Raw genomic sequence first — 24,337 nt, forward strand, 5'->3', positions numbered from 1 at the left:
ATTGCCGAATTTTGACTGCCTATCATCCTTTAAACCAGTGAAAGAACTCTGAGTGACCATCTAAAAATCGTGAGCTAAACACTTGAGAGTTTGAGGATTTTTATTTGCTAAAGTTTGTTAAGTGTTTTCAGGATGTTTGGACTTCTTAAGAAATCAAAACCACAACAAAACGTCTACTTTCCTTTTAAAACTGTTTTTGAAAAGGAGCAATTGATTTTTGATAAGAAACAGTTTGCTTCTAATGGGTTTGATTTTGTGCAGAAACAAAGGAAGAGACAAAACAGGTCCAATGATGATGAGAAGTGGGTCAGAAGTGGAGATCGTCCCTTCATCAAAGCCAAGAGAAGCAACCGTGATGTGTTTGATCAAAATGAGATTCATACTTATGCAAGCTTGGAGAAGATGTTGCATAAGGCAATTCATGCTATCCGGCAACTCAAAAAGAAGGGAAATCCCAACACTTCTTTTACACCAAAACAACAATGTAAGTTTTCTTCTCTTTCAAATTCTGATTTGAAAACTAATGTGCCTTCTTTTGATAAAAGCAAAGCTGTGAAACCCACAAGCAAAGCTCATTCTACCAGGTGCTTCAAATGCCATATGATCGGTCATTATGCTAACAAGTGTGGGAAGCAAAAACCGTTGGTGACTTTTGAGAATGAGAACGTTGAAACCGAACCAGAAAAGGAAGAACCTTTACCAATTTTCAATGACTTCACACATGAGCCAATGGAGGGGCTAGATGAAGAAAAAAACCGTGGTCATCAAGAAGGATCTTCGCCCATTCACAAACCGGACCTAACTCAAGGTGAGCCATGTTCTGATTATGGTTCTTTTGCTTATAATCCTTTTCCTTTTAATGTTTCAGATTTGAGGACAAATCTTTTTGAAGAGGAAGCGAATGATAGAACCCAGGACGAGGATCAGTCCATTAGAGCCATCCAGCATGGAGATCAGGACGTTCTGAACATTTCAACCGAGGTTCATGCACCCTTGGGTAGCGCATCGGGCAAAACAAACATGCATGGCTTGATCATGGGAAGCAGTAATGATATATGTTCATTTTTTGACTCATATCTTCCAAATCACGAGGCTTCTACGCATGAAATCACTTGGAGAATGTGCCCAGCTCAATTACGGAGCTCCTCGAAGAAGAATCAGATCAAACGGAGTTCAGATGTGGGAGTTATGCAATTTACAAATCAGGTGATCTTGCTTTCTCGCGAATTCGGGCCGTGTGGAGCATCCCGCCAACATCCAGATCCTTACCGCCATGGACCTGATCAACATGGATGAACCTGGACATTATCTGAAGGGTTTCCTTGACCAGTCCACCTAAAAATCACCACTTTGACTGGTCTTCATCATTTTCCACAACCTTGACCAAGACTACATCAATTTCTAGAATTTTGACTCTCTAATAATTATCTAGTCAAATGTTGTATTTTCTAGACATCTTTTTCCGCACTTTATTTATTTCTTTCTTTGACTACATCTAGTATAAATATGTAATCTCTACAAGGAATAAAATCAGTTCAATTTGGTTGTTTATTTTGTTCTTCTTCTCTGAGTGAGAGAGAGTTCTTTAGCTAGTTCATCGGTTTGAACCGGCTTGTTGATTTGGTGGTCAGCCAATCATCTTTGTGTGTTATTTGGTGGTTAGCCAACGCACTACATCCGTTCTTTGGTGGTTAGCCTTAGATCGTTGGTATATCAAGAGTCATTCCGCACCTCTTGACGATCCTATCAATCCATCACAGTTCCAGAAGTGCCATTGCCTTCTCGGTTCATATCCAACACCCGGTCAAAGCCATCCTCCCGATTTTGGGCTTATCACCTTGTGTAGAAGAGTCTCAGACACCGAAATCGACGAATCAAAGCAAAATATGAAGGAATCAAAGGTACTAAAGACCACTATAAAGACGCACGATCCATGCCGGAGATCACGTCACCGTTATGATCCATCTCCGAATCTATCTATATTTGATAGCAAACTGATTTTTGTTCTCATTTGACATCATCTTTTTTATAGGAAAATAAAATTGAATTCAAAGGTCAAAATTGTTTCCATTTTCTAATCTAATGGATACTAAACATTCTCTTTTATGTTTGATGATGTCATGTATTCATTTGACAACTTTTTTCTCAACAGGCATCAATATAAAATATTCCTACCTATTTGAAAAAATACATCCCTTAAAAACATCTCTTAGACGCATCTCTCACTACAAGAAATATGTCCAATATTAGCGCGGATTTTATGCTATGTTAAGGGTTTGATAGCGTTTTACGAAATGCTATGTATACGGCAGCAATCATAGATACCCCATCTACGATAGCATTTTGTAAACGCTACAAAAACAGAAATACGATAACAATATTTGAATGCTATTATTAACTTATATAACAATTCATATTTCGTGCTATGATACGTATTTTCAATAAAAAATAATTAAAATTAAAATAACTAAAAATTATTGAAAATTGTTTTATAATTAAAAATAAAATAATTTAATTTATAAATTGAAACTGAAATTGTTTTATGTAAATAAATTCCGGTCTACAAAAATAAACCAGAAATTAAAAAATAAAGTAACCAACCACAATTTCTACAATTTGGTTTGCAAAACCAAAAAAAAACCTAAAAAACACTAAACCTAAAATAAAAAGAAACTCAGCCGCCATAGCTTCATCTTTTTTTCCACCGTCAAAGTCTTCAACCACCGTACCGGTAGTCCTCCACCTCCTTCCATCGCCGTTGGACATGGTCGTGTTTCATCATCATCTCCATGTGGACGTCGTCTTCCACATGAAGCCTCATCTCCTCCAGCTTCTTCCAGATCTACTGGAACTCCGTCTCGTCTTTCTTGAAATCAGAATATTTCATGGCTGCTCACGACCACGGACCAGCATCTCTGCTCGCAACCTACCAAAAAAAAATTAGATTCAACAGAGACAGAGAGAGACAGGGATATATTGAGAGAGAGAGAGAGCCGACACAGAGAAACAGACAGAGAGCGAGACAGAGACAGAGAGAAACATAGAGATAGAAACTCGAGTGTACTCACCACTCAGTCTGGCACAGAGAAGGACTCATATCCATCTTAAACAAACTCGAAATCGAGTTTGCCATGCTCTGCAAAAGCGCAAAGGGGACACAGCTTCACGTGTACTGGTCGATTGAATCTCCGTTCCGTGCAAAGGCGACTAGATCTGTAAAAGAAAAGAGAAAGAATGGAAGAGTAGAAGATAGCTTTTTCACAGTGGAGAGAAAGAGAGTAGGAGAGGAAGAGACGTGAGAGAAGATGAAGAAACTAAAAAAAAAAAGAAAAAAAAATGTTTAGTGGTGTCCGTTGGATGATGTTTAATCAATGGTTGTGATCTAATAAGGGGTAATCCTTGCCCTTCTTTTTTGACCAATATAAATTTCAAGATTCTGAATAAGAGCTTAGACACTGATGAATAATTACAAGTTTAATAGTTAAATTAAAGTAATGATATAAACTTAACAAAATGATTAGTGAGTTTGGGATTTGCAATATAATGTTTTGGGTTTAGATTTAAGATTTGAGATTAGACTTTGAAATTAAATTTAAAATTTGAAGTTAAATAATAAAAAAGGATTAGAGTTGTAGGATTTTTAGTTAGAGTTTAGGGTATATAATTGATTTGGGGTATGCTATATATTAGTCAATAGTTAGGGTTTGAGGTTTAGATATTTGAATTTAATTTTTTAAAATATTAGGTTTTGGTTTTAATTTTAGTATTTTGGAAAGTTGAAAAATAATAGATTCGAAGACTAGATATAAGATTTGTAGTTATTTAAATTTGAAGTTTATATTGAGAGTATGTATAGTTTATGTTTGAAGTTAGGATTTATGATATAGAGTTGATTAAAGATTAAAGATTAAAGATTTGTGTTTAGGAAATGATAATTTAAGATTATAAGATTAAAATTTGAGTTTTTTAATTTTAAATTTGAAGTTATAATATGAAAAATAGAGTTTTAAAGGTTGTTTTTAGAGTTTAGGGTCTAAAATCATATTTAGGTTTAGAGTACAAATACTTTTTTAGCATTAGAAAAATGCTATTATATGTTTTTGATAGCATTAGTGAAGCCGCTTAAATAATTGCTTTGGCGCTTGATTTTAATTTTCCACTAAATATTGGCGGAATCGGTAATTTCATCTTCCCGCTCTCTTAATTTGCAGAATAGCATTAGTTAAGTGCTATTTTAGGTTTCATTCTATCATAACGTTTATCTAATGCTATCATATAATATGAAAAAATTCTAAATCATCTACGATAACAATTCAGTAAAACGAACTATAACAATGTGCTATCAATGTAACTTTTTTTGTAGTGTCTCTAACATATACCATTTTCATAATATTATATATAGAACTTTTTATGACAAGTAAATCCTTTATAAAAAATTCTTCATTCTTATAGCCATCATAATCGAAATCAAGTTTTTCTAAAGTCTCCTTTAAGGTATGACTAACTATATTATTATTCATCAACCATTTTTTGCATTCCTTCAGAAACCAAGGACAGTAGCTGTATCAATTATTTAAGATTAACATTTTGAAAGCATGTGTTCTCCATTTAGTGAAAGATGTTTGTGTTTTTAGGTTTTTTTAGTAGATGTAAATAGATAATAATTATGACATTGAATTAGGTTAGTGATTGTAGTTATCATCTAAATTAGTCACGTTCCATAGTTAAAGGCAAATTAGTCACGACCACAATATTTTTGGCTATGTGTTAATCCGGTTGTGGTTATGGTGAAGACCTTTTAAGGATTGATTGATAGTGATGTTTGAGACTGAGAATTAGGTTTGGGATCTCCGGGAGACAAGTTTCAGTTTTGAAACTTACGGCCGAAACTTACGGCGGCGAGAGAGACAAGAACAGAATCATTTGGCGGTGGTCCTTGAAAGCTTTGTGATGCCTCTGTGTTAATTCGGTTGTGGTTATGGTCAAGTCTCTTTAAGGATTTATTGATAGTGGTGGGTGTTTTGAGACTGAGAATTAGGTTTGGGATCTCCGGGAGATAAGTTAGCTTGTTCCCGGATACATTTAAGACCCTCAGGTTGAGTAACAGTAAGAGAGAGTCGGGAGAAGACTCGAGAAGGTTTGAAGATACATCAAGCTCCTCCAATTTCTCAAGCCGTGAGATTGTATCATGTAGTAACTTGAGATTGTTGCGAGAGAGATTCAATGAAACCAAAGAGATGTTCTTGCTTAAGGCTTCAGGGAGAAGCTTAAGCTGACGATCAGAGAGATCAATCCTCTCAACTCCTCCCTCACTCTTGTTGAGAATTATATTTTTTTTTCTTTATAAAAATTATGTGTTTTCATAAAAATTACTTAAATCTATCATTTAATTTTAGTGATAAACCATTATAAATTTTGGTGTTAACCATTGCAATGATTAACTATCAACCATTGTAACCTTTAATACTTAGTTGAAAAGTTGCATCTCTTAAATATTTTTTAACATGAAAAATTGTTATTTGTTGTTAGTTGTAATTAAGTTTAGTGAAGGAGTGCATGTGTTAAGGGTTGTGTCTTTTAGTAAAGTAGTTTTGTTTAAGAGTTGTAAAGAGAAAAGACACAACTTTTCATTTGTAATAAGAAAATTCTTCATTGAAGAGATGCATTGAATGAATGTAATAAAGAGATGCAGTTGTTCACTTATATTGTTTCTTTTTTTATTTAAACTCTTGTTATTGTGATGAAAAATAATAAAACTCATTTTTTCTTTTTTATTACTAAAAGGTGAAATTCTTGTTCCTTGAGTTTTTAATGATCACAATTACATATATGGTGATATATAATTATTTTCTTTTCAAGGAAAATAAAAGAAAATCATCTTTTATTCTTTGTTTTATTTTAGAAACTTTAGTTTCATTTAAAAATATATATATTTATTAGTTTATGGGATGAAAAATTGTGTATTTTTTTTACTTTCCCCATATCATTTTATTATTACTTTATCTAAATTTTTGCAATTATGAAATGTTGTGTCTTTTTCAATAGTTCAAAAAGTAGATAAAATATCTTAAAAGTTGTATTTTAAAAATTTAAGAGTTGTGTTTATTCATTTCGTTTTAAATGCATCTTCTCATAATAAATTCAATTAGAGGAGGAACAGAAGGAGTAAAATGGCCACAAAAAAAAAAAAATAATAGAAGACGAGTATGTAACTTAACATTATTTTGCTATCAAAGAACAATTAAATTTTTAATTACATTACTAATATTTATTGTTTAGTTACACATTGTATCTTTACACACATTTGTTGTGTACATATATTATTCCAATTATTTATTCCATAAAATTTTATTTATTAAAATATATTTAAGAAGGATTGAACATTAAAATACAAAAAAATCACTCTTCGCGCGCGTTTACGCGCGGGGTTGTTTCCTAGTTCTTATAAAAGGAGGAGGAGAGGCCAAGAAGAGGGATCGAATCTTGTCCATAGCTAAACTATAGTCTCAGTATATTCATACTCTTTTGTTCTTAGACACCCTTTTTAGTTTGTATTCATCGATTGTTCTTGGCTTTATTAGTAATAAAAATACATTTTTCATAGTTGATCATAGTTCGGACTTTCCTATTTTAGATAACTCTGTAGACAAGTTACTGAAAACACAAACCTTATTTCTCAGTGAATTTTAAGATCCAACATTTGGCGCTAGAAGAAGAGAGATTCAGCAGAAATATTTTTTTAGATATCCGACGTGAGACACAAGCATGACAGCCAGAACCAAGATGCTCAATTCTAACCAGCTCTCATCTGTTCCATCTTTGTTAATAAAACAGGTAAAGACAGTAACGTCGAGGGAAGTGCGGCGACACCAAAGGACTATCCTTGAGAGAGTACCAAGGAGAAAGAGAGTCACTACCATATTTCATAGAAAGATATTCAAAGCAGCGATCACAAGCACATGTGCGAGAAACAAATTCGGGATTCTAAAGCTTACCTTAAGGTGTGACTCTCCTTATTATATTGGTATGATTCTTGATCTCCCTAACAATCTTGAAGACACTCTTCATCAAGCCAGGAACATATCCGGACAGAGGAGAGATGGAAGAGTCAAGCACGGGCCAATCACCAAATAGGACCATAGCCCGGTGATTGGAAGAACTCCCACAGTTCAAAAAAGAATTAACATCGTAATGGGTGCAAATCCATTAGGCAATAGTTCAGTCCGGATATTAAACGATGAATTGAACCTCCTGTTGTGATCCCAAAAAAGTGAAGCTACAACTCACTAAACAAGATACAAAAGGACTGGACCTACCACACAGTGAGGCACTCGTTCTCAGGCTAGTGCTAGGTAACTCCAAAATTACCAAAACATTGATTGATTCTGTAATTTCGGTGAACGTAATCTATAAACGGACTCTGGAAAATTTGGAAATCCTTAACTTTTTTTTGTAACTTAGGCTTTCATTTAATAAAACTAAAAAGAGAAAATGTTTACAAAGCCAAGGCTTTTAGTAGCAGGGCCAGCCCAATCATACAGAAACTCATATTAATAGAACCCATTTAAAACCCACAGTGATTAAAAGCCCATATCCGAGAAGAGAGGCCCAGTTTGCAGCTTGAAAGATCAAAGCCCATAGAGATGAGATGAAACGGTTTGTCGTTGCTTTGGAAGGATCGACATGCAATTCCCTTCTGAGTGATCACGGAGAGGAGAACCAAAGTTGAGTCATGGCAGATGAGAGGGTCGGATTCGTTAACCTGAAGCTCTGCAGTCGATTTCTGATCTGCCTATCCAGAGAGGCAAATATGGAGTTGACGGATCGGAAGGTAGATGTGTGAAGCCGAGAGTTCCTTTCAGTCCATGTCCAATAGATTGTTGCTTTCCAGGCAAGGAGGGTTAGGAGAGTGCTATGCCGTGTAGTTTTAGATCGTGGGAGGCCTATCATCTGAGCAACAGTTCCATTCCAATCCCGAGCAGGAGCGATTGCACATTTGGTGGCGACAAGGGTCCATAAGTCGTAGCTGTAATGACACTCATGAAACAGGTGATCGCGGGACTCCGGTAGTTGATTACAAAGGAGACAGAGCGGCGAGACATGCAACCCCCAGCTTAGTAGCCTGTCTCTTGTGGGGCATTTGTTGTTGATCACAAGCCACGCCAAGAAAGAGTGCCTTGGTATGTCATAGGATGACCATATCGCTTTTGCCCAGTTGACCTCCTCTACGACTCCACAAAGGTGAGTATAGACATCTCCCGTACTGTATCGCTTACTTATTTTCCCTGCCAATTCCCATTCATAATAGTCAGCCTCCGTAGTTAGGGTAATAGTGGTTAAGTGGACATGAAGTTGAAGTTGCTTGTCTGTTCTTGCAGCAGGAAGGTGCCATATTCCATTCCGATAGAGAGAAGCAACCGTAGCCTCTGAGCTGATGCCAAGCCTCGATGAACCGCCACCAAGAAAAGATTCTAAGGAACCAAAAGGGGACCAGTTATCAATCCAGAACCTCGCTGTTAGTCCACTCTCTAGTCGAAGCTTGATCAATGGATAAACCACAGTTCTAAGCTTCAATAGTTTATTTGCCAGCCAGGAGAAAGAGGGGTTCGGTTTGGTAGTCTAATAGTTAACGATTGACCCTTTGAGGACTTCCTCTATGAACCAGGCGACCCATATAGAACCTGCGCGGAAGAACAGCATCCAGACTAGTTTGAGACAGCAAGCTTTATTCCAAGTGTGAAGATTCTTGATTCCTAAGCTTCCCTGAGCCTTTGTAAGTGTAACTCTATCCCATGCCACTCTTGCATTGTTGTTGCTCTCAATGTTCCCTTTCCATAAGAAAACACTACACAGAGAATTAATTCTTTTTATGCATGCTTTTGGTAAGATAAATGCAGAGCACCAAAAGATAGTGATTCCTGAGATGACTGTCTTGATCAGTAGCAGCCTGCCGGAGAAGGAGAGTGACTTCACTGACCATGAGGAAAGGCGCTTCTTAATCTGATGGAGCAGGGGCTCACAGTTTGTGAGATTAAGCTTCTTACAAGTTTGTGAAATCCTTAACTTGTAAGAAGGAAATGTCAAGCAATAGATGGATCAAAATATTTTATAACATTTATATGATTTCAGCTAGTTTAATATATATATTATAGTATATTTTAAGTTCTAAAAATTTAAATGATGTATGTAACATATTCATAGGGAAGTGGAGATGTCATAACTATAAAAGAGAAGAGTAAGTTTCTTGATGTCGGTAAGAAAGATTGTGGTTTTTCATTTTCAACATGTGAAACGAAATAATTCTTTTAAAATTCTTTTTTAAACAATTGTACTTTACATTATCTTTTCACATCTGTTGTAACAAAAAATCAAGCAAAAAATTTTCCTAACTTGTAAAGTTGTAATCATCGAAATTGACTTTCTATTTTAAAGGTTCAAGTACCTAAATTTTACCTTGAATAAGTAAGTACAAATTTAACAAGTTACTCACAAGTATCTATAATATAAACGAGAGTATAACTTGCTTATATATTAATTAACCAAGTATTTGGTATAAGCAAGTACAAGTATAAGGAAAATGTTTTAAAACTTGGGCTGGGCAAGCCGGTTACAAGTATAGCAAAATTCTTTGGTACTTCTCATGCGTCCAGCCCTAATTACTGGAGCCGATGGATGAGAAAGAAGAATCAACCGACACACTTCTGGTTGGAACCGATCTTCAGGGCACTAGGATCGAGACTTGGACATGTAGGTCCGGTGGAGGAGAAAACAGCTAAATTCCAGCTTGAGCTCAATGCAGAACTCCCCTTGAAATTCTCTCTTCGGGCGCAACTACCCACTGGTGAAATCGTTCCAGATTCTCTGGAATATGTCAACCTCCACAGATGGTGCCATTCATGCCGTCTCATCTCCCACGAGGCAGAGTCGTGCCCCTCTTTATCTGAAGAAGAAAGAGCAAAATTCAGAAAGTTGATTGAAGCTACTAGAGAACAGGGCCAACACTCCAGATTTGATACAAAGAGGAATGGAGAGCTTACAAGGAGAACCAATGCAGCCGTGCCTCAGGGTACAAACTACAATGAGAGGCGCTCCGGAGAGGGAACTCAAAGAGAGAACCGGGATAGCGTGTGGAAGCGTATTGATTCCCGGTATCCTCCGAGAGATGACCGCCGTGAAACTAACCATCGGCCTGCTAGAGAAGAGAAGCGTGATGACAACAGACAAAGTTCCCGCGACAGAGATACTCAACCAGCTAGCAAAGACACATACAACAAAAGGAGATATGATGAATCTTTTGCAGCAAGCAGACAACGTGAAGAAGCTAGGAGAGGAGAGAGAAAGCAACTACCTTCATCTCGCAGCACTAAGGGAGAGACAGCAGCTGCAGGCTCTCGTGAGAAGCAAATGGCTCGACCTCCCATCAGCTCAAAGGATGAGAAAGCACCTGAGGAGCAGCTTATCAATGTCTTGGAGCCTCCTCAATTGGCAAAACAAGTTTATTCCTCCCCCGATCATGTGAGGGAAAGACCTTTCAGACTTAACATCCAGAGAAAATCTTCTGGTGACTCGAAATTGAAAGGGAAAGTGGGAGATGCGGTTGAATCCTCTGAGTCGGTGAGCTCTGCACAGAAAAGCCTGAAGTTTGCAGAGGCAATCAAGCGTTCCCCACCAAAAGCCTTATTACCTGAGAACAATGATGGGATTAAAAAGAAGAGCTGGTATGAATTAACAGTGGAGGAAACAGCAAAACGTGATAAGACAGAGCAAGATACTGCTCACCAGGAAGCTATTGAGAAGAATAGTGAAGTGGAGGACCCCCATGCGGAGAAGATTTTGGAAGAAGAAGATTGGATGACTGATGGTGATAATTTTAATGTTGATGATGACGACCTTATGGAGGAAGATGAGCTACTCTACTATGAGAACCAGAAGATAGAAGAAATCGCATCTCTGACGGATCTGGGTGATCCGGTGCAGCAATAGGAAGAAGTCCCCGAACAGTAGGATAGTCTTGATAATCTGAAGGTGGGGGCTTCACTGACCGATATACCGGGGTCCAACTCTGAGCGAGGCCACAATCAAGCTTCTCCTCACTCAACTCTGCGATCACCGTTCCAGAAATAGAGAGGGTCTCCTAATCCTAACGCGGTGGACTTGTCTCTGAGGAAGAGGAACTTACTCATGGGCCGGGCTTCACCAAAACTTAAGGAAATCAAAGTTGCAAAAGATGGACAGTCACTGGGCCAGAAATCAACAAATGGGCTCGTAATTAAGCAGCAGGGCATAGATAAAGAGGAGATTATTCACAAGAACAAAACCAAAGCTACAAAGGTGGGAAGCAAGCCACCCAAGATCCCCAAATGAATACAATTGCATGGAATTGTCAAGGTGTGGGTGCCAATTTCACAAAGGAGCACCTCACTGAACTCTATCACTGCTTTTCGCCTAGATTTCTTTTTCTTTCGGAAACTAAAACAATCGGAATGTCTTGCAAGATGTGCAAGTTTCTTTTGGATTTGATCATGTTTGTACTGTTGATCCGGTTGGTCGGAGCGGAGGTTTAGCACTTTTTTAAATGGATGATCCATCGGTTACTATTTTATATGCGGATAATCATATGATTGATATTCAAACCAGGTTGGAAGGACATGAGATTTTTATGACCTTCGTGTATGGACACCCTGTGGTTAGACATCGAGACCATGTTTGGGAACGATTGTCACGCATGAGTACAACACGAAATAGAGCTTGGTTTATGATTGGATATTTTAATGAAATTACCGGAAATCATGAGAAGAGGGGAGGAAGACGCCGCCCGGAGAACTCATTTCTCCCTTTTCGCAATATGTTAGAAAATTGTGGGATGCTCAATTTTCCTTATAAAGGAAATTCTTTCTCGTGGGTGGGAAGGAGACAAACCGGAAAAGTAAAGTGTAAACTTGATAGAGTAGTGGCAAATGAAGAATAGCATGCCATATTTAATCATTCTGTTGTAGAATTTCTACAATTATGGGGATCCGATCATAGACCGGTTTTAGCAAGGATACAATCTTCTGTCAGAAGAACCAAGAAGAACTTCAGATTTGACAAGAGATGGATCGGTAAACCGGGTTTTAAAGAAGCGGTTTTATCGGGATGGGGACATTTTGATGAAGCTCCTATGAGGAATTTTCATCAAAAAGTTACCTCATGCCGAAATAAGATTAGTCTTTGGAAAAAACAAAACCCGTCAAATTCAGCTATCTTAATTAAAGAACTGAAGCGCAAGATCGACCTGGTTCAAGACGATGAGAACTCCACAACCGCAGAACTGGAGGAGCTGAGAAGACAGTTGACCGTTGCCTTTAGAGAAGAAAATTCTTTTTGGGAGTAGAAAAGCAGAAACCAGTGGCACCGACACGGAGACAGAAACACAAAGTTCGATCATGCGATTACAAATCAGAGAAGAGCCCAAAATCGGATCATTAGCATAAAAGATAAACATGGGAAGCTGGTTGAGAGTGAAATTGAAGTAGAGAATGTGGCTGTTCAATACTTTTGAGATCTCTTCTCTACCTCTATACCGACAGAGATAGATGCCTCTCTTCGTTTTATCTCCGGAAAAGTATCTCAGTCCGACAATAGGTACTTTTAAAAGAACCGTCGGAACAGGAGATTAAGAAAGCAGTTTTTGATATTAATCCGGATAAAGCACCCGGTCCGGATGGCATGAATAGTAAACTTTTTCAGAGGTTTTGGCGGGAGATGGGCCGAGATATCATTAAACTTGTGAAGGATTTTTTCACCATTGGCAGCTTTGACCCGCTATTAAACCAGATGAATATTTGCCTTATCCCAAAAAAGAAGAAACCACGAGATATGACGGAGTTCAGACCGATTAGCCTTTGCAATGTTAGCTACAAGATTATATCTAAGCTACTATGAAAAAGACTTAAGAGGATTCTTCCGCGACTGATCTCAGAGACACAATCGGCTTTTGTAGCAAGACGACTAATCACTGATAACATCCTTATAGCACAAGAGAGCTTCCACGCACTGAGGACTAACAAGAGATGTAGAGAAGATTTTATGGCTATGAAAACAGATATGAGCAAAGCATATGATAGAGTGGAATGGAGCTTCATAGCAGCCTTGATGATAAAGATGGGCTTTGATGAAAGATTAGTTGACCTTATTATGTGTTGTGTCACATCGGTCTCATATCAAGTCTTAGTCAACGGACAACCAAGAGGACAAATCTACCCAAAGAGAGGCCTGAGACAAGGAGACCCTTTGTCACCCTTTTTGTTCATCCTATGCACGGAGGCATTGATTTTACTGCTTCACGGAGCAGAACTAGAGAAGAAAATTGTTGGACTCCGCGTTGCGGGAGCAAGCCCGAGGATATCACATCTGCTCTTCGCAGATGATAGTCTTTTTTCTGCAAGGCCAATGCAAGGAGATCATAGACATCCTAGATATTTATGGAAAGGCATCTGGACAGAGAATAAACACGTCTAAGTCATCTATGTTCTTTGGCAACCGGGTGGAGGTGGCTTTGAAGAAAGATATAAAAGAGGTCCTAGGTTTTAACTCAGAAGGTGGCATGGGAATGTACCTCGGGTTACCTGAACAAATTTGCGGCTCGAAGATGAAAGTGTTTTCCTTTGTACAAGATCGACTTAATGGACGGGTCAATAATTGGTCATCGAGACTCCTCTCTAAAGGAGGAAAAGAAGTTCAGATAAAAGCAGTGGCTCAAGCGTCCTCGACATATGTCATGTCAAGCTATTTGCTCCCGCAAGGCATAACCGATAAACTTAAGAGCACTACATCTAATTTCTGGTGGAGTTCAAAACAAAACAGCAGAGGTCTACATTGGATAGCATGGGATGAGATCTGTACTCCCAAAGATTTGGGAGGACTAGGTTTTCGAGATTTCCATGATTTCAATATAGCACTTCTTGCAAAACAACTATGGCGGCTGATACACTATCCCGATTCTCTATTGGCGCGTGTTCTAAAAGGGAGATACTATAACAACTCTCCCTTGGACGATCGACGGACATACTCGCCTTCGTATGGTTGGCGCAGTATCATGGCAGCAAAACCTCTGCTCACTTCGGGCATGAGAAGGATAATTAGAACAGGACGAGAAACGAGGGTATGGAGTGACCCTTGGGTCCCAGACACAGTGGCCCGACCACCACGACCTGCCCAGCACATAGTCTACAGACTATCCCAACTTCTTGTTCAGTCCTTTATTAGGAATGATACCAAGGAGTGGGATATACAACTTTTGCGAGATTTTTTCCATCCAGAAGATATCCCGTTGATACTTGGAATAAAACCCTCCCATTCTTCTGCTATGGATGGGTATGCGTGGAACCACACAAAATCAGGAGTGTACACAGTTAAGTCGGGGTACGATCTAATACAAACGACCAAAGTGGATTTATGCACTGAGATCCGAGAACCGAGTACCACCAGACTTAAAAGTCATGTATGGAAGATTAAGGCGCCAAGTAAGATACAACACTTCTTATGGCAGGCTATTTCTGGTTGTGTGGCGACGGCAGAGAGGCTCACTTATAGACACTTGGGCACCGATAGGAGTTGTCCTAGATGTGCTGGCCCAGAGGAGTCGATTAATCATCTTCTTTTTGAATGCCCCCCGGCCCTTCAGGTTTGGGCTTTATCGGACTATCCGTCCATTCCGGGTGACTTCCCGAGCAAATCTATTTACCAAAACATGAACTTCCTATTTTGGGAGAGAAAAGAGGTGGCTCCTTCGAGACTACAATTCGATACCTTCCCATGGATCTGTTGGTACATTTGGAAGGCGAGGAACGACAAACTCTTCAATGGGAAAGTCGTCTCCCCGATGGACACTCTACAACATGCCTCCCTTGAAGCAGAATGCTGGAGGAAGGCATATGAAAAGGAACAAACAGATGAGGACCAGGATGACCCTTCTACCACAGAGATAGAGACGCTTCCTGAGATACCCCGAATCCCTACATGCCAAATCGATGCATCATGGATCATTAATGGCAGTGTTAGTGGGCTAGGGTGAAGTCTTAAGGACCATACCGGGAATGAGATGTTTGGATTACGGGCTTGTACTAGAAGCCTCTCAGCGCTACATGCTGAGATGGACGGTCTACTTTGGGCGATCTCATGTATGAGAGAGAGGAGGTTCACATCGATACGGTTCGAAACAGACTGTTCGGACCTAGTGGATATGACCACGAACCCGGAAGATTGGCCAACCTTTGCAATGGAGATCGACAGGTTCCACCGACTACAGGATTATTTTGAGGATGTGACCCTTAGTCACATTCCTCGAAGTAGGAATGGTCGTGTGGATGCTTTGGCAAAGGAAGCTAGAATGAAAGGATACAGATGGAGATGCTCCCCGGAGAATCAACTCGTCTAGACCCCACTTGATCTAGTATATTGGGTAGCTGACAAAAAAAAAAGAGTAAAGACACTTGGATCTCAGTAAAGGTACAAAATGGAGTATATCCATAACTGGATGATGGGAGAGTGAGAGTCTATTAAGCAACATAAAAAATCATATTTGATATTGAACAAAAGTATAGGTTCTGAATTAGTTTATAGGGCTATGATCAATTGTACATCACTGTATTTTGATGGTTTTTGTATTAATCACATGGAAAAACATGTTGGAGGTGTGTCGTGTGTTTCTAGACAGATAAACATAGTCTTCTCGCTTGAAAGACTTTGCTCATTCCAAACAGGAAAATAACCCAAAGATGTTTCTTACCTTGTTTACTCTTTTACTCTCTCACCTTGCAGCCAACTATTTTCTATTTGACTATTATATTTCCTCAACCGAACCAGAGTAAACCAAACCTGATGATTCTATTGGAAGTCCTTATTCTATTTCGGTTTGTTTTGAAAGGCGGACTTAGAGATGGCAATTGGGCTCTTCCGTCCCGTTCCGTCCTATACCGCAGCGGGTTCGTCGTCGAGCGGGTCACAGCGGATCTGTCCCGCGCGGGCTGCGGTCTTTCAAATGGCTGCCCAATCCCGTACCGCATAATTTATAAGCCTTCGCGGGCCGTCCCGCGGGACGCCTCCTCCAGTTTTCTTCATGAATGTTAAAGTAGAAGAGTTGTGTAAGAGAGTTGAAAAAAGCTCACCAAAATTGATCGCAACAACATCTAATGTGATCACTCGCCGGTTTAATGGTCTTGAAGTAAGTGAAAACCATTTGGACAGTGAAATTCAACTCTTTCATGTGTATTCCTTGTTTGAGACTTTGTAAAGCAACGTCTCTGCATAGCACCGGTAACTTAATACTAATGGTTGCTTCATCTCCTTCAACCAAATTGTTGAACTTAGAGTATAGAGACAAGATTCTACAGTAACTCAAACATCAATTCGAACAGTTTAAAGAACAAGTAGTAGCTCTTCAACAAGCAGTAGCTCTTTAACAACATTATTGTAACCAATTTTTTTAAATCACCAATTAACAATACTGAAAACAAAACTCATCAACCTAAACAAAAAAATCTCACATAGTAATAAAACAATTTATAATACTGAAAAAAACAAGCAGAAATGAGAACTTATGGTTGCGGGTCTTCAAAATCCCGCGGGTTAACCTGTCCCGCATCCGGCCCGTCTCATTTTGGATCCGTCCCGCATTCGTCCTGTCCCGTTGTGAGCCCGTCCCGCGAGGCCCGCAATTTTGCGGGCTTATCAAATAGAGGCCCAATCCCATCCCACAGCAAGTCTTTACGGGTTAGGCCCGCGGTCCAGATCCTTGATCGCCATCCCTAGGCGGACTTAAAATGGAAAGAAGTGAAGAATCCCATGTCCCTAACCGGTATCTAAATCATCAATCGCCTTTGTTTGGCAAACACGTTAACCATACTGTTTCATTAACGGTTTAACGAATCGGTTAAGCAAATTTGAAATGGTCGGAGATGACTTAAATTAGCCGTTCGAGATCAAAGCTCGTCCAAATCAGGAAGGGGATGGATGGGAGAGAAATCGAAACTAAAGATTTGGCTCTCTCAGACGTCATCTCCGATGATGGCGGAGGAGCAACAAGTGCGAGAGAAGACGATCCCTATGTTCACCGTGCTGAAAAACGGCGCCATTCTCAAGAACATCTTCGTGGTCAACAGTCGCGATTTCTCGTCGCCGGATAGAAACGGAAACGATGAAGATGACGAGGTAGAGGAGCAGATTCTGATCGTAGGCCGGCATCCAGACTGCGATATTCTGCTGACGCACCCTACCGTTAGCAAGTACCACTTGCAGATCCGGTCTCTTCCCTCTCGTCAGAAACTCTTCGTCACCGATCTATCCTCCGGTATTAAAATCCTAAAATTTTAGATTGTTTCTAGTGTGAATTTTTCTCATTTATTTATTTATTTTGGAATCTTGATTTGGTTTAGTGGATGGGACATGGGTTAGGGATGAGAAAGTTGAGGCAGATGATTGCGTTGAGGTGGAGGAAGGTGATGTCATTAGGATCGGTGCTTCGACAAGGCTTTATAGACTGCACTGGGTTCCACTTAGCCATGCATATGATCTCGACAATCCTTTTGTTTCATCTACAGCGATAGAGCAAGATGAAGATAATAGAATATCTGAAGCAGAGGTTCCAACTTCTCTTTTTTTTTTTTGCTTTTAGCATTTAGTAAATGTTTGTTGTTAGTTTATTTGTCCTTAGCCTGAGAGTTTATCTGCAGTCACAAGCGGATACTGCGTCAGGTGATGATGGAGACGGACATATGGATGTGACTTTTGAAGGAAGTGGATCATCGGTCCCTAGTGAGGACGAGGATACATGTATTAATACAATGGAATTTTCGTTGCCGCTTGCATCTCCAAGTGCTTTGGCATTAGCTAGAGATTCTGTTGATACACAAAAGCTACAATCTGATGCAGATGTAGATTCTCAGTCTTCATCGCAGTGTGTTGTAGAAGCCGCTCCTGAAAAGCCAAGTAAACAGCACGGTTTGGATGATGATGAATGCTATGTCAGAGGAGATGTGATGTCAGAGATGGAGTCACCAGAACCGGAGACTTCATCGCTTCCACTCCTAAGAGATTCCAATCAGACAGAGGATGTTCAGGCTACACCAGAGTTGGCCATAAATAGTGTAGAAGCCAAAGCAGAAAATCCAAGTAAGGAACAGAGACCAGATGTTCACTGCATGAGCAACAAATCAAAGGTGAATCATGAGCCGGTGACACCAAAGAAGAAAGATGTAAACTCCTATTCCCAAAGCCAATCATACATCAATGCATTTTCTACTGCATCAGCAAGAAACAACATATCTAGGGGCACTCATTCATCTTCTGTAAGTCATAATTATTTTTGTTGTCTCTGTGTAGTTATAATAACCATAAGTTTCATTGTGTATCTAGAACGGAAAGAACAAGATGAAGTGGACCATTGTGTTGGACACTTCTTCTCTCCTCGACAAGGAGTCTAGGAAGCCACTGCACTTGTTGCAAGGTCTCAGAGGGACACATCTGGTCGTACCGCTAACAGGTAAAACCCTCTGTATTTTTTTTTTTTATTCTATCAATAGTTTCTAGCTTCATTTAAAGCAGAAGCACATGAATCTATAATACATATCTGGAAGAATTCTCTTTGACAACATAAATTGTAGTAAATTCTTATGATAAACCAATATATACTTTGCCTTTATAATTTATATGATCAATTACTTTTGGACAATATCACCCCATTTGGTTTCGTTGTTCAGTGTTAAGGGAACTAAATAAGACTAAACGCACTTGGAGTCTTCTCTTTAGAAAAAGAGCAGAGATTGCTTCCTCAGCTCTGGATTGGATTGAAGAGTGTAAGGTTAAAACCAAATGGTGGATTCAGCTCCAAAGCCTATCAGAGGAAACCAAAGAAACTACACCAACCCCATCAGTCACTCCTCAGTTAAATGGCCCTACATCAGAAGATCAAGTTCTCGAATGTGCACTTCTTTATCGAAACCTTAACATCTATGAAAAACTCGTTCTTCTTAGCAACGATGTAACTCTCAAGATCAAAGCCAGAGCAGAGGTAATCTATGAATAAGTTTCTGTATTCAGTGAGTTTTAATTTCTAAAACAAAGTATTGTGTTATAATAACATTTTGGATTCAGGATGTGATTTGCGAGACGCCTCATGAGTTCTACGAGAGTTTGAAGAATCCGTTGTCTGAAAGGTTTATGTGGCCAGAGAGTTTGCCGAGAGGAAGGACTTGGAGTCATTTTGACGATGTCATGGTGAGAGAAAATTACAACAACCGAACTTGTTTTCCTTACAGAAAGAAACCAACGTTCAATGGAGGACGGGAAGAGAGTGCTGCAGCAGCAGCAAAAGGTTTGAAGCTAATATTGCTCCTTAACTCTCATTATGGCCACAATCACTAATGATTCAACATCCATTGTTGTTCCTTCTTTTCAAGTAAGCCAAATAAATTCAACTCGATTATAGATGGAATACTTTTTTAGAATAATGACATTTTCCATATAGTTAGTACTTTTTGATTGTGGGATTGTGTTTGTCTTCCAATTATGGCAATCGTCATTCCCACGAATGTTAGAATAATGAAGGTTAATCGTTAAGCTGAAATATAGACCACATATAGTTTGGGAATGTGCTTTGTAATAATCACTGAGTTACTGTTATGGACCCATAAGATGGTAATGACTCTTCAGAACATGAAAACATATTTATTGGAAGGGGCCATTTTCATATGTAACAAAATTATAAGTTGATGATTAGTCTATATCCAGATGTTTGCATTTGCACATGCAACAGCTTACGCATATTCCACCCATGGTGGCTCGATAAATTTGTGACACGTATTTTGTGGTTTAGTTTTGATAATAAATGAAAAGACTAGACTTGAATCGGAGAGTAGATGTTCTGAAAGATGTAAGGAAATAACAATAGCCGTTAAAAAATCATCGTTCATGTAATCAACTTTGTAATATTATTTATCCATACTCTTATGACATTTGATTAGTAAACATTGTGATAAAACTAGAAGAATTTGGTAGTAACTAGTGAAAGTGGTGCTTATCGTTTCTTGATATTAAGGTTGTTAAATAAAATTATAAATGATTATTTTCACTTTGTTTAGAATGCAAATATTATAGAGAGTCATTGACACTAACAGAGTTAGAGGTTCCCACCACGTTTAATGGGTGTAATCATCCTTGTCCACTTTGCCCCCAACACTTGATTCTTTTGTCCTTCATAAGAAATCAAAACCATATTTGGTTTTGAACTCTTCTCCTAGTTGCTAGTATCTACCATCCTTTTTCTTTTTCCAAAATTGGTCCGCGCTAATCCGTTTATATTTTTCTTTGTTTGAATTTTTTTATTTCTAAAGATTGAATTGGAAATTAGACGCTCATATGTTCAGTTTATCGGAGAAAGACTTAAAAATACATATTGCCTATATTCAGAGAAAGTTTACGCTTTGATCAACATACCTAACCATGATCAGAAAGTAACGACAATACTAATTAAGTTTAACCTCTAGAAATTAACAAGTTTGACAAAACTTCAATTTTTTTGAAATTTAGGGTGTTTTTTATTTACAAAAAAAGTTCAAGGTATTTGCCTAAAAGGTAAACTCCAAAATTTATTTTTCAAAACATAAATAAATAAATTTCATTTTCCTATTTTAGGTTATACTGTTTAATATTATTAAAAATAAAATTTACAATATACAAGTTTTATAAATATAGTAAAACATACATATTTAAAAGCTATGTTGAACATTATAGAACTATCAGATGTAACACTATATTAAAAATTAAAACACACAAACTTTTTTTGTGACAAAAAACACACAAACTAGATCATAAATTATAAATGATTAATTAATAATATATTATTTTTGTTAGTTATAGATAGGTGATGCCAAAAGAAAAAAAAACTAAAGATTGTTGAATATGATATTTACATCTAAGAATATTAATAAAATAGAAAATTAAGCAGACTAAAATAGTAACTATAAAAATTAATAAAACTATTTGAAAGATCTATTATTATAAAAACTTAATAATATGAAGTTTTGAACCGTTTGTTTGACATTAACGTGGTGACAGTCTTTAGTTAACTCGTAAAGGGGGTCGGCATGTGGCGATATCGTGCTTGCTCAATCAACGGCCTAGTATTTAAAAATAATTTATGTTGTTCACAAAACTAAAAGCAATTCCTTGTTTTTCAATTTTGGCTTTCCAGTGAGTGCATTAGGGCTGGGCAAAAAATCCGAACCCGAAAAACTGAACCGAACCCGATCCAAAAAAGTAGCACCAAACCCGAACCAAAATTGATTAAATATCCGAACAGGTTCAAAATTTCGGTATTTAAAGAACCGAAACCGAACCCGATCCGAACCGAAATATTTTGGGTATCCGAATGTATCCGAAATAAATTTATATACTTAAATATATACATTATTTTTATATATAATGTATATTAAAAAAATTAGAAATATATAAGATACCTTTAAGTTTTCCAAAATACTCAGAAAATATATGCAAATAGTCAAAAATAAATGTTTAAAATAGCTAAAGTATACTGAAAACACCAAAATAGTTAAATATCTATTGATTCTTTATCCAAATATTCAAAGAAAACCAATTTATATGTTAAATTAAGGTATTTTGACATATATGTTATGAAAATCCCATAGACTATATTTGAGAAGTAATTTTGCCACATGTCTTCTCTACAATCATTTTCACAAAAAATATGACATGACTACTAAAATTGATGACATAGCTTCCGAACAATATGACATAGATTATTTCATTTAATGTTGATTTATATTTTTGGTAAACTTTTTTGAATATGGTAATAACTCATACTTTACATTTAATATTGATATTTATTTTTGGTAAACTTCTTTAAATATGGTAATATCGCATACATCATCTATAAAATAAATATATTCATAACATTAAAATTTCGAAATTATATTATATTTTATTTTATATAATAATACAATTTGTATTACTAAATCTTTTAAAAAATGCTACAATTTTTTTTTGAATTTGATTTTTAATCGTAAAATCATTAGATTCTTATACATCTACAGATTCTATAAATATTGTTAGTTCAAATTTTTGATAATTATACAATATATTTTTAAATAAAAAATCATTTTCTCTTAATTTAATATTTAAATAAATAAAATCTATATTTAAATATCGGTAAAATAATAAAATCTATAATATTTAATAAACCTTATTTTAAATATAAATTAAATTTTGAAAACAATTTTACTGCACATGGTGCAGGAAAACACCTAGTTTATATGTAATATATTATCTTTCTTATAGATTTTAAAAATTTAAAGTATATAATGAATTTTGAAAATTTAAAAACATTTTAAATGGGTTATCCGAACCTGAACCAAACCCGCAAAGATCCGAACCGAACCCGAACCAAAATTTAGAAATATCCGAATGGGGCTGAAATCTTTGACCCCGAAAACCCGAAACCCGAATGGACTGAACCGAAACCCGAATGGGTATCCGAATGCCCAGCCCTAGAATGCATGAACGAAACGAACCTTCGTGCCAAGTGACTCCACGTGGCAGACGTAATTGCACTTTGAACTTGGAGCAATTCCTTGTTTTTATATTTCTTTTTTGTCGTCAGCTAATTAAAACGTTATCTTGATTTCCCGACATTCAAAATAACCTTTTCTCAAGTAGAGTTAATGTTAGAGAAATACTCCCTCTGTTTTTAAATAATACATGTTTTGAGATTTTCACACTTTTTAATAAAACATATTAAAATTTACTTATTAGTGCATAGTTTTTTGTTATTTTATATTTCCTATATTTCTAAACCAATAAAATTTCAAGAAATGCAATTAATGTTTTTGAGATTCACAATTATTCATAATTAGTTGACAAAAATTACATTGAAAATATGAAAAATACATCTTTTTGAAACAAAAAAAATTCCTAAAACATACATCTTTAAAAAACAAAGGGAGTACTGTATAACAGCAATAAAAATTTATTGTCACAAATATAGAATCTAAAAATCAAAATGATCGACATATTTCATTAAAAATAAATATACATTTAAATTCTTTTGGTTAAAATTTTATAAAATAAAAAAATTAAAATTTTGAAAGTGAAAATTTTTGAAATAGTTTTAAATAGTATTTTTGAATTTCAAAAAGAAAAATTATAAAATTATAAAAATTTGAATTTGAAAACATATAATCTAAAATTAACAAAAAAATATATCTATTTTTATTATTTATTTGTATTTATATATATAAAATATAAGAATCTTTTCTTTTATTAAAACATTTTTGTCATTGTTTTGGTTATGGTCTTTTTATGATAAAAATTTGAAATAAATTTATTTTGGAGAATTGCCTTTGATCTTATATTGCTCCGGATTTTAGGTATATTAAAAAACTTTATAAAAAAAATATTTCTCAATCTAATTAAGAGTGGTTATTTTATAAGAAAATTACGAGTGATTGTTTCTACGTCAACATATGAAAACTTTTAAAAGTCAAGAGAAGCATAATTTAGCAAATCTAGTGGCCAATAAAAAGGAGGTATTGGGTGTTAACTAATGATTATTTTTAATTTCGAGTAGCGCATGGAGAGAGAGATGGAAATAAAAGGAAGTAATAAACAAAAGGATTTTTAACGTTAAAACTCCTCAGTTAAGTTTATTTTGGATAAAACTCCTAAACTAAGTATTTAATGAATAAACTTCCAAATTAACTTTATTTAATGAATTAAACTTTTTCTGGTCATAATTATCAGTACTACCGGTAAACTTTTAGTCTAGGGGTTTCTATGTTAAAAAAACATAAGTGAGGTACTTTACCGCTAGAATAAAAAATTCAAAATATTATAAAATTATCCAAAAATTAATAACTTTAATATTCCAAATTAGTTTTTAAAAAATTTCTGTAAAATATATGAGTCTAGTTTTTTTTTAAATCAACATTATATATGTATAATAAAAATGAAAAAAACCAGAAAATATAATAAAAATTATTTTAAGATTTACCAGTAATAAAAATTATCTAAAAGTTAAAAATGTAAAACACAAGAAAATAGATAAATTTTTAGATAATTTTGTTATATTTTATGGGTTTTTACATTTTTAATTTATACATATATAATGTTGATTTAAAAACCACTACTCATATATTTTACAGAAAGTTTTCAAAAATGCTAATTTTGGAATATTAAAATTATTAATTTTTAGATAATGTTATTACATTTTGAATTTTTTTATTTCTAGTAGTAAAACCCCTTACTTATATTTTGTTTAATGTAGAAATTTCTAAACTAAAAAATT

At 36.3% G+C, this 24,337-nt stretch overlaps 1 protein-coding gene and 1 long non-coding RNA gene across 3 annotated transcripts; one reads left to right on the forward strand and one right to left on the reverse strand.

Moving 5' to 3' along the window:
- Window positions 1–2,523: 2,523 nt before the first annotated feature.
- On the reverse strand, window positions 2,524–3,345 carry LOC130498479 (uncharacterized). The gene is made up of 2 exons (XR_008937373.1): window positions 3,069–3,345; window positions 2,524–2,926 (listed from the first exon to the last, which is right to left on the reverse strand). It is a non-coding gene; the product is annotated as an uncharacterized LOC130498479 (long non-coding RNA).
- A 13,644-nt stretch (window positions 3,346–16,989) lies between these two features.
- Window positions 16,990–19,521, forward strand: LOC108820886 (FHA domain-containing protein PS1-like). Of its 2 annotated transcripts, none has more exons than XM_018593908.2 (6): window positions 16,990–17,329; window positions 17,415–17,620; window positions 17,712–18,326; window positions 18,394–18,520; window positions 18,738–19,048; window positions 19,132–19,521. In XM_018593908.2, exons 1-6 carry the CDS (start codon window positions 16,993–16,995, stop codon window positions 19,399–19,401), a joined length of 1,866 nt encoding a protein of 621 aa, XP_018449410.2. In that variant the 5' UTR covers window positions 16,990–16,992; the 3' UTR covers window positions 19,402–19,521. The 2 variants fall into 2 exon arrangements, with proteins under 2 accessions (XP_018449410.2, XP_018449411.2); XM_018593909.2 differs by having other exon boundaries at window positions 17,712–18,233.
- Window positions 19,522–24,337: the final 4,816 nt, after the last annotated feature.

This window comes from Raphanus sativus, chromosome 8 (assembly GCF_000801105.2).
Source record: "Raphanus sativus cultivar WK10039 chromosome 8, ASM80110v3, whole genome shotgun sequence".
Classification (NCBI taxonomy): Eukaryota; Viridiplantae; Streptophyta; class Magnoliopsida; order Brassicales; family Brassicaceae; genus Raphanus; species Raphanus sativus.

Excerpts from the sequence above, each read along its gene's own strand:
- LOC108820886 (XM_018593908.2), top strand. The coding sequence starts at position 16,993 with ATGGGAGAGAAATCGAAACTAAAGATTTGGCTCTCTCAGACGTCATCT. Across the intron at positions 17,621-17,711 it reads ATAGAATATCTGAAGCAGAG|TCACAAGCGGATACTGCGTC; the intron begins GTTCCAACTTCT and ends GTTTATCTGCAG. Across the intron at positions 18,521-18,737 it reads TCTGGTCGTACCGCTAACAG|TGTTAAGGGAACTAAATAAG; the intron begins GTAAAACCCTCT and ends TTCGTTGTTCAG.